This window comes from Emiliania huxleyi, assembly GCF_000372725.1.
Source record: "Emiliania huxleyi CCMP1516 unplaced genomic scaffold EMIHUscaffold_8, whole genome shotgun sequence".
NCBI lineage: Eukaryota > Haptophyta > Isochrysidales > Noelaerhabdaceae > Emiliania > Emiliania huxleyi.
In genome coordinates this window covers 1,437,425-1,447,431 of record NW_005196021.1, presented here as the reverse complement: position 1 = coordinate 1,447,431, position 10,007 = coordinate 1,437,425, and the positions used below count along the sequence as shown (strand labels likewise).

Below are 10,007 nucleotides of genomic sequence, written 5' to 3'. Positions count from 1 at the left end.
TGAGTGGGGGCCCGTCTCGCCCACCTCATCATCAGACACGCAAATACTCGAGACGCCCGCGCCGAGGGGGCGGGCAGCCCTCCCGCGCACCCGCCTACCCAGGCGCCCGCCCACCTCTCGCATGCAAAACGTCGCGCAGCCGCTGTCTCTCGACCGAGGGGGCGCGCACACCGACTCACAGCGCCTTGCGGGTAGCGACGGCCTTCTTGGCCTTGGCCTTCGCGATGTTGTCCATGTAGAAGAAGTGGCAAAAGAGCAGAAAGACGGAGCCGACGTAAGCATAGTTAAAGACCCAGCTGAAGACCTGCGGCCGGCGGTGAGGGGACTCCTTCGTGGTGGGTGCGGCGGCGGAGGCCGTCGGCGGCGCTCTTGGCTCTGGAGGGTCCGCAGGCGGACCTGCCCGGCGTCGGCGTGGAAGCACGGCACGTTGATGTAGTCCCACACTAGGACAAAGCCGCCGACGAACTGGCTTATTTGCATCGCGGTGATGATCGGCTTGCCGCGGATCTTGTAGCCCGCGGCGGTGAGGCCGTAGTACGTGTACATGACCGTGTGGATGAACGAGTTGAAGAACCTGGGGAGGGGTCGGGGGGGGGGGGGGCGACTCAGTGCACGCCCGGCCGATATCGCGGTGGTGGCATCAGGAGGGAAAGTCGGGCGGGTCCACTGGAGGCGGGCTGGGAGGAGGCGGGCACATGAAGATCCACACGCCCTCGTTCTTCAGCCGAATGCCCAGGTACACGTCCCACGGCGCGCCAAAGTGGTGGAAGCCCTGCAGGAAGGAAACCTGCGGCGCCCGTGGCGGCGGAACCAGGCCCAGGGAGGGCTCAGAGCGACGTCTTGTCGCGGGGGGAGGGGCACTCTGAGAGGGGAGGCCTTCTTCCCCTTGAGGACGAGCCACGCCGTGTCGAGGTACTCCACGTACTTTGAGTAGTAGAAGGCCTTGGCCGTCCACAGGAACAGCTTGGAGTCCCATACCCTCGACGGGCATTGCCACAGCTGCTGCGGGCTGTCGCCCGTGAGACTGCGGAGCCACTCGCCGGTGCCCTTGTCCCACCCGAGCGCGGTCGCAGTCACGTAGAAGCTCGTCGCGGAGAAGAGCGCGAGCACCACGTTGTACCTGAACAGCAGGGGCGGCGGAAGTAGGAGGCGAGTCGGCAGACCGGCCTCGGCAAATGCAGCGGGAGACGATGGCGGAGCACGCTGCCGCCGGCTGCGGACGGATCGCAGGGCACACGACCGGGGCGACACGTTTCTGCGGACTCGCAGCAACATGGGTGCTGCGGCGCTCACCAGATCATCGAGGTCCGGTAGGCGCCTTTCCGCTCGTCCACGAGCCCTGAGTTGCGTAGCAGCGGCTTGAGCAGCAGGTAGGAGAAAGTGCCGATCAGGATTTCCGGATCGGACACCGCAGACCAGATGGCCGCGTCGGACGAGGCGCGATCGAGCATCGGGGTACGCGACGCCGATGCCAGACGACGCGAAGTGGAACCTTCGATTCAGCGCTGCACGCGATTTCTTCTTTTGCGAACGGTGGATTGAGAAGAAAATAGCCGCTGGTCTGTGACACATCAGACGACACACATTCTCCCACCCGCGACCCGCCGGGCCGCCAAAACGCTCTCGACGAGAGCCACAAGAAGCCGTCCGCACAGCAAGCCGGTCGGTGGAGGGTGAGCGGTGGGGCTCGCGGGGGGGCGGGGGAGGGGGCTGCTCGAGGGGCGAGCGAGCAGTACCGTGGGGCGCCGAGGGGAGGGTCACTGTCGGTGGCGCAATGGCCAGATCCTCCCGCCATCATGCGAGGGCGTTGTGCTCGAGGTGTGGGCCCGGGACCCGGGTCGCAAACAGTGGGTCACCGGACTCGTTCTCCCTACGACTAGCTCTCAAGTCGAATACGCACCGCTCGACGCTCGCTGCTTCCGCTTGGCCATACGAGGGCGGCCTGAGGGTGGGGGGCGGGTCGGGGCTGTGGCGACAACGCCCAAGCGTTGCGCCGCTCGCGCCCGGGCCGTGTGGCGGGCGGCGGGGGCGCGGGGGCGCGGGCAAGTGGGGGGCGCAAACGGGGCGCGCGTTGCAGTTTTTGACAGAGATAGCCCAAAAATAACCCGCGACTTAAAGCACACAGTGAATCACAAGGACTGGTACGCGCACCAGGAGCTCGTCAAGGCGCGGGATGTGCACGTCAAGAACAACCCGTCCCTCGGAGACAGCGCCGTCAACAACCGCGAAGCCGCGCGCTTCGTCTCCGCCTCAACGCCTTTCGCCGGCAAGGCCTTCGATGTCCGTGTCGACGGTACGTACGCCACCGCCCTCTCCTCCGACACCCTCCAGGACGAGCTCCAGCGGAAGCTCGGCCTTTGGCTCTCCGCGGCGCTTCCCACCCTTCGGGTCGCGCTCGAGCGGGGCATGCCAGTCGATTTCTTCGGCGACTACCTTTACCACAAGGCCCACCACCGGCGGCCCCACGACGGCGTCCTCGCCGCCTGGGCGGACGCGATGCGCGCCCCGGCCAACGCGCCGGTCGTGCACGGCGACAAGGAGAAACCAGAGCTCACCCGGCAGTACAACGAGGGGTACAAGACTGACCTCGCAGAACCCCATGCGGGACCGGGGGGGTGCGATGAAGTGAATGAAATCATGCTCTGGACGCCCCTCCTCAAGACCTCCTCGCCGGGCGTTGGCAACGCCTCGAGTGGCGGCACGCCCGCCTCCGTTGGCCACTCCTACGCCTTCGGCAACACCGAAGAGAAGGCCCGCCGCCTAAACATGGGCTGCAAGGCGCGCGGGCAGCCCGGCCAACCCTTCTCCCACAAGACCGGCCACGGCTACGTATAGGCGCGCATCGCGGTTTCTACCACGACGCGATCTTTGTCAAGCGCAACAACTTCAACCTGCTGCTCCACGAGACGTTCGGCGGCGGCTTCTCTCGCCCACCGCCGTTCTCAAGCTGCGCCGCCTCGCGCGCAAAGTCGCGCGCGGCAGCGTTGACCGCACAGCCTACTCGCCCAAGTACTCTCTCTCTTTTATGTCCCACCATGCAGAGCGCATCTCTCTCTCTGTTGTGCGAGGCGTGAACCGCGCCATTCGCTCTCACCTGGCAACCCTGTCTGCACGTCTCGCGCGCGCGTGAACAGGGCTCCAGGCCCCAAATGACGTGTGAGTGTTAGAGTTGTTTGGTATTGAACGGACCTTACACGCCTGTAACCTCTCTTTAAGGTATTGCTAAAAATCACTCTCTCTCTCCCAAAGGCAAAGCACTTGGAGCACTTGGAGTGCATGCAGTTCCAAAGTGGCGAAAAGTCGCACTCTCCCCTGAGTGCACTCTCCACTGAGTGCTTTTAGTTTTACGCTCTTTTGATCGGGGCGGGTAGGTGGTGGCGGGACGGCGCAGTGTTTGTGGCACTCGGCAGTAGGCACCCGCGGCACGGCCCCGCACCCCCGCTGTAGGCTCTCGCGGGCTGCGGAACCGGCCCCAGAAGGGGGGACCCGGTCCGGGCGAGTGTGGCAGCTCCTGAGCTAGTATGGGCACCCTCTATCATAGCACTACTGATCCTGGTCATTAGAGCTGCCAGGGATAGCGTCAGGAGCCGGTAGGAGTCAAAACCCTTCATATTTGAGAGACATCGTGTCCCATACGGCTCTATACATACGCTCGCACACAACGACGAGCCTCGCCGACCCCGCGCTCCCCGGGTTCCGCGGTCCTTCGAGTCACGTCATCGTCGCTGTCGCGAAAAGAGCGACACAGACAGCGACTGCGACCCCACCAATGGGCAGTTTTGTAAGAAAGCACACCTACTCTACTCCAAGGCGGCCTCCCTCTCCCTCCCCTCCCACCGGGCCTCCCTCTCCCTCTCCTCCCACCGGGCCTCCCTCTCCCCCTCCTCCCGCCAAGCACCGACAGTCTCGAGGGGCCAGCCGCTGGAAGGGGCAAGCCAGCGGCACGAGGGCTTCAGCCACACAACTACCATGGGAACGCGACCCACACAAAGCACCAAAGTTAGGCATACCCCCCGGCGCAGTGTCCCCCGCTATGTGTCGCCGTTCGTCGGGGCACGCAATCCTGTGCAGTCAGGGCAAGTGGGGGCGGGGTGGAGTGCCCAGCGTCTTTACCCTGGGACCTCTCTGCCCAGTCCGGGGGTGCGTCGAACCTTCCATCACCCTGTCGGAAGCGGCGTGCCGGTGGAGGCACGTCCGGGTTTTGGAAGTAAAGATATATTACTTTCATACGGAGTAGAGAAAATCGACAACCGTTTTTGGTCCAAGGTTCCGCACCGGCGCCCCTGCGGCGTTCAGCTCCTCAGCGGCTTGAGGCCGAGCTGCTCCCGCATCGCGTTTGTCTCGTCCACCGACATGCTCTCCTCGCCCATCCGCTTCCGCTCCGCCGGCGCCGCGCCTCCACCCGCCGGCTCGGCCGGCGCCTCAGCCTGCGGCGCCTGCTTGAAGAGCCCCGCGCCGCGCTCCTTCTTGCGCTTCTTCTTGCGCTCGCCGCCGCCACCGCTCATCATCCTGTCGAAGGCTGCCGCGCTGCCGCCGCCGCCGCCCTCCACCGCGTCCGCGCCGCCCCCCCTGCGCGGTGGCGGCGGCGGCGGCGGCGCAAAGTGCTCGCGGCCCGAGCGTTTGTCTGCGTCGCGGTCCCTGCGTCCCGCAGCCTCGTCCGCGTCGCGCTGCCGCTTGCGCTCCTCCCACTCCGCCTTCTTCCGCGCCTGAGGGGGAGGTGGAGCGCGGTTGCGCGTGTGCGTGCGTGCGCGTGCGTGCGTGCGTGCGTGCGCGTGCGTGCGTGCGCGTGCGTGCGTGCGCGTGCGTGCGCGCGCGCCTCGAGCGCCAGCTCCGCCTGCGCGCCCGCCTTACGCCGGGACAGCACCTCCTCGATGTGCGTCCGCCGCTTGGCGTTGGCGGCGCGCTCCTTGTCCCCGAGCAGCGAGGCGCGGACGGCCGCCTCCTCGCGCTCCCCCGCGGTCGTCGCCGTGCCGCGCGCCTCCGCGAAGCGCTGCTCCTTCTCCGCCGCGTGCGCCTTGAGTTCCGCGTTCCGCTCCACGATCTCGCGCTTCCGCTGCTCCAGCTCCTTTTCGCTCAGCTTGCGCGCGACGTGGTCGGGGATCGCGTCCGGGTCCTTGGCCTGCTCCTCGCGGAAGTCGCGGCAGTGGTCGCACCGCACCGTGCGGCCGAGCAGCTTGGCGCCGTTGAAGTTGTCAACCGCAAGCACCGTCGAGCGCTGGTCCTCGTAGCAGATGAAGGCGAAGCCCTTGGGCTTGCCGGTCCCCTTGTCGCGGGGCATGTTGACGTCGACGATGTCGCCCCACTGCGCCATCACCGTCGCCACGTCGCCCTCGGAGAGCTCGTACGGCAGCCCGCCGACGTAGACGTACGCCGAGTCCGAGTACGTCGCGTGCCACGACTTGGAGACGTCCCAGCTGCCGGCGTCGCCGCGCGTGTTGCTCGCGAGCTGCGTCTCGACCTCGCGCCGGTTGATGCGCTCCACCTCCTTGACGCGGTTCATGGCGTCGAGGCGGGCAAGAGGCGGAGTCCGAAAGAATTTTACGCAGGAAAGTCGGCGCGCGTGTGGCAGAAGAGAACGACGCGACAGAGGAGGAAGTGACAAGGGAGAGAACGACGAGAGTGGGACAGCCGCGAGGTGGCATGAAGGTTGCAGCGAGAAGCGGCGAGAGACTGCGAAAAGAGATACGAGGAGGCAGACCCCCCAGGGTGGGCGACGGCTAGCGCATCACACCCTCCTCTCCTTAAAATCCCTGTGTGGTGGCGGCGTGCCGTCCTCCCATCCCTCCCTTGGGTTGTGTGTTTTCTTTCTTTCTTTCTGGGGATTTTTGTATAGCAGCTGCTGCCTCCACCACTGCGGGACGCGGCCACGATGGGTGTGCAGACCCCAGTTCCGGCGGACGCAGCGAGCGTCGGGACTCCATCCCAGCAGTACGCCTGCATATGCGGAGAAACCTTCCCCACCCGCCTCCGGCGCGACATCCACGTCCGTGCGGCGAGGGTAGGAGAGGCGCACGACATATCCCGCCGGAGGCGAGACAGACCACGCCTGGCATAGGCTGGCGAGGTACTTCCAGCCTGCTGTGGGAACAGCTGACGCAGTCTCGCCGAGGCTCGCCCCAGTCGCCCCCCCGGGCAAGGGGGGACCCGTGAGGCGTGGGAGTGCCCGCCAGGGTATAGGAGCTTTCACAACCCCCTTGGTCGAGGACAGGCGCGCCTCCTCCTCCGCGATGCTTGGCAGCGTGGCGGCATGACGCTGCGGCTTGTAGGAATCCTACGGTTCACAGCCTTGTTATTGAGAAGAAAATACGTCCTATGGCGCTGTGCGCTGGTCTGTGAGAGGTTCACACAAAAACACAACCCCTGTTAGACAGCCGCTCTCTCACAATTTGTCTATTCATCAACACCACTCCACAGTAGCCACTCAACAGGAGAGAGGCAGAGACGAAAGGGTAGGAGCGTCCACGCTGCGCCACGTGCACCGCGCTCGCAGCGGGCTCCTGCTAACGTCTGGGCAGCTTGCAGTCGCAGAGACGAGGACCGCGCTGGCTCACTCGACTAGAGTCGGCGGCGCGGCTCCAAGGCCACCCCCTCCCGTCAAGCACTGCGCCTCCAGATTCAGGAACATACTCTGCTCAATGTCCACGCCCGGCGGGTCCGGTTGGGAGAAGCAGGCTGCAGTATACCCCACAGCGGCACAGATCGGCTCGATGTAGTCGCGGCACTTCTTCTCGCACGCGTCGGACGGGACGGCAAAGCTGGCGGTTGGCGAGTCGGCGGGGCACGGCGGGCTGGGGCCCGTGCCTCCGATGGGGCACTTGGTCCACTCCTCGCCGCACGGAAACTTGCACGCCTGTTTATGCACAGAGGGGAGCAATGAGTGGAACACGTGTCATCTCGAGTGCTGGCTGGAGTACAGAAAGTGGAGGGAGCATCTAGGCTTTGCGGACCCACTGCCCGACGCCGGTGGCGGTGACGGGGTAGCCGCCGTATGCGATGCACCCCTCGGGGCCGTCGCCTGTTGCGCCGGTGGGCGAGCGTCGGGCTTCTATGTGTAGGGTTGCATAATTCATACCTGCTGTGGGGCGGCCTGGTTCTGCTTTGAGAAGCGCTGCAAAATAGCCGATCATGTCGCCCATGGAGAGTTGTTGCGGAGAGGCAGGGCGGCTGGTCAAGCTCACGGCGGCCGTCACGAGGAGAAGCGCGGCGCCCGCGCCAATGGCCGCCCAGTGCCTCCGAGGTGGGTTCTCAGCAATCATCGGGAGACGCTGTTGGGGTCTGAGGACGTACGCCGCCGGAACGTGGGGTTCGCTTGGATTTGTTATACTCTTTGGCGGCGATGCTCGCTTCGGGATCGGGACAGGAGCCGACCCGACGCGCCGCTGTAGCTGGCTTGCATTTTCTGGCAGACGGGGATTTCCACCCCTTGCAATTCCGGTGACTGGATGGAATCACTTGATCGAGTGAGAGAGTCGTCTGGCTGGCTGGTGAGTGATGGGGGGGGGGGGGGGGTCCGGGGGGGGGGGGATTTTTCAACCCGCCCGCCAGTCGACGGCAGCGCCGGGGGTCCGCATCAAAATGAATAAACAGCCCGCGTCCATCCATACACCGCGTTGGTGTCCAGTCCGAGCCTGGCTGTTCTTCGCCTTTCTGTCTAATCTAAACGGCCGTGCCTCGTCGAGATAACCTAAAGGGACAGGGTCCCTCCCCACCTGCACGAGCGAGCAGGATCTTGGAGGGACGATATGATCAAAAAGGGGAGGAAACCTCGAGGTGGGGGGGGGGCGTCGTGAGACGTGAGCGGGCAAGAGGCGGAGTCCCAAAGAAAGTCGGGGGCCGTGGGGATTTTTGTATAGCAGCTGCTGCCTCCACCACTGCGGGACGCGGCCACGATGGGTGTGCAGCCCCAGTTCCGGCGGACGCAGCGAGCGTCGGGACTCCATCCCAGCAGACGAAATCTTCAGTGGCGGGGCTGGATGGAGAGATGGATGGCCCCGTGGCCGACGACTGGGGGGGCGTCAGGAGAACTCCTGGTGAGTTCGACTACGCCTGCATATGCGGAGAAACCTTCCCCACCCGCCTCCGGCGCGACATCCACGTCCGTGCGGCGAGGGTAGGAGAGGCGCACGACATATCCCGCCGGAGGCGAGACAGACCACGCCTGGCATAGGCTGGCGAGGTACTTCCAGCCTGCTGTGGGAACAGCTGACGCAGTCTCGCCGAGGCTCGCCCCAGTCGCCCCCCCGGGCAAGGGGGGACCCGTGAGGCGTGGGAGTGCCCGCCAGGGTATAGGAGCTTTCACAACCCCCTTGGTCGAGGACAGGCGCGCCTCCTCCTCCGCGATGCTTGGCAGCGTGGCGGCATGACGCTGCGGCTTGTAGGAATCCTACGGTTCACAGCCTTGTTATTGAGAAGAAAATACCTCCTATGGCGCTGTGCGCTGGTCTGTGAGAGGTTCACACAAAAAATCACAACCCCTTAGACTTGTCCCCACTCAAGGTTATGGGAGCGGCCATAACAGGTGTTATGGCTGTTATGGCTGGCTGCTCATATAACACCCCATAACACCTCATAACACCTCATAACACCTCCATCGCTGTTATGGCTGTTATGCCCACCCTACCATAACACCTCATAACACCTCATAACACCTCACAGCACTCATAACACCTCATAACACCTCATAGCACTCCAAGTACTCCAAGTGCCCCTCGCACGACACTGGCACGGGACTGGCGCGCACGGAGCTTTAACTACTAAAAGCGGGAGCAGCCAGCTTCCACTTTTTAGAAACCTCGAGACATGAGTGGAAAAAGGAAAGAAAAAGGACGTGAGTTAAATTGCGGGAAAGACATAGAAAGACATACAAGTTAAAAATGGAGGGAAGCGTGCAGAGCTGCAGAGCGAGTACGAGTTAGAAACGGGAAGCAAATTGCGGGGGGGGGGGGGGAGGGCCGGTGGTCTTGATTGAGCAATCTGAAGCCATCGCTCAGCCTCAGGAGGCAGGTTGATGTTATTGAATTTAACTTGGGCAAAAGAGAAAATATTTGGCGATCGATGCCGAACCTACCTCGCGCGCGCGCGCGCGGCAGCGCGCGAAGCGAAAATTCCAGCGGCGAGCAGTCCGGCGTGGCCTCTCGGGCCATAACACCGTGGACCCGGGACGGCCCTCCCATAGCAGCCCATAACATGTTATGGGCTGCTATGCCCAGAGAGCCATAACACCATAACAATAACTGCGCCTGGGGACAATTAGACAGCCGCTCTCTCACAAGGCCGACTGCACGCTAAAGGCTACACGCTCGCACACCACTTGCAGAGTGGCTCTCCCGGGTGCTCAGCCCACGGCGGAGGCACGCCAGGCCCCTGTGGCAGCCGGCCGTCACTCGCCTAAGCGCCTAAGCGGCCTAAGCGGGGGGTGCTTAGGGTGCTTAGGCGCTTAGGCGGCCCTTGCGAGCGTGGCAGCGTGGTGGTATCGTAATACAAGTGACTCCGATGACACACATGATGCTCCTGCTAGTGTCATCGCTCAGAGAGCAGCCTCACCGCGTCGAAAGTCTACCACTGGCCCTGGTCGCACACCGCCGCTGAGCTGTGATGATGCCCACAGCACCAGCAGCAAAGGCGGGCGGGCCGACCCCGCGGCCATCGCCGCCGCTGCCGCCTCCTCCGCCGCCGCCGCCGCCCCCTCCGCCGTCGTCGTCACCTTGGACTGCATCACCCGCGCCGCCGCCGCGCACCGGCTCGTGCTCATTCAAAGGCGCCTCGAGTTGCAGGCCAGCGGCACTTGGGAACAGCTGACGCAGTCTTGCCGCGAGGCTCGCCCCAGTCGCCCCCCCGGGCAGGGGGGGACCCGTGAGGCGTGGGAGTGCCCGCCAGGGTGGGTATAGGAGCTTTCACAACCCCCTTGGTCGAGGACAGGCGCGCCTCCTCCTCCGCGATGCTTGGCAGCGTGGCGGCATGACGCTGCGGCTTGTAGGAATCCTACGGTTCACAGCCTTGTTATTGAG

The 10,007-nt window shown here is 64.5% G+C and overlaps 1 protein-coding gene across 1 annotated transcript; it reads right to left on the bottom strand.

The window, feature by feature from the left end:
* EMIHUDRAFT_433098 (hypothetical protein) lies at window positions 1-1,466 on the bottom strand. The gene is made up of 5 exons (XM_005759726.1): window positions 1,294-1,466; window positions 877-1,120; window positions 696-787; window positions 397-574; window positions 1-304 (listed from the first exon to the last, which is right to left on the bottom strand). The coding sequence occupies exons 1-5, from the start codon at window positions 1,449-1,451 to the stop codon at window positions 176-178; spliced, it is 801 nt and encodes a 266-aa protein (XP_005759783.1). The 5' UTR covers window positions 1,452-1,466; the 3' UTR covers window positions 1-175.
* Between the last annotated feature and the right edge of the window lie 8,541 nt (window positions 1,467-10,007).

Excerpts from the sequence above, each read along its gene's own strand:
- EMIHUDRAFT_433098 (XM_005759726.1), bottom strand. The coding sequence starts at position 1,451 with ATGCTCGATCGCGCCTCGTCCGACGCGGCCATCTGGTCTGCGGTGTCC. Across the intron at positions 1,121-1,293 it reads TACCGGACCTCGATGATCTG|GTACAACGTGGTGCTCGCGC; the intron begins GTGAGCGCCGCA and ends CCTGCTGTTCAG. Across the intron at positions 788-876 it reads TCGTCCTCAAGGGGAAGAAG|GTTTCCTTCCTGCAGGGCTT; the intron begins GCCTCCCCTCTC and ends CGGGCGCCGCAG.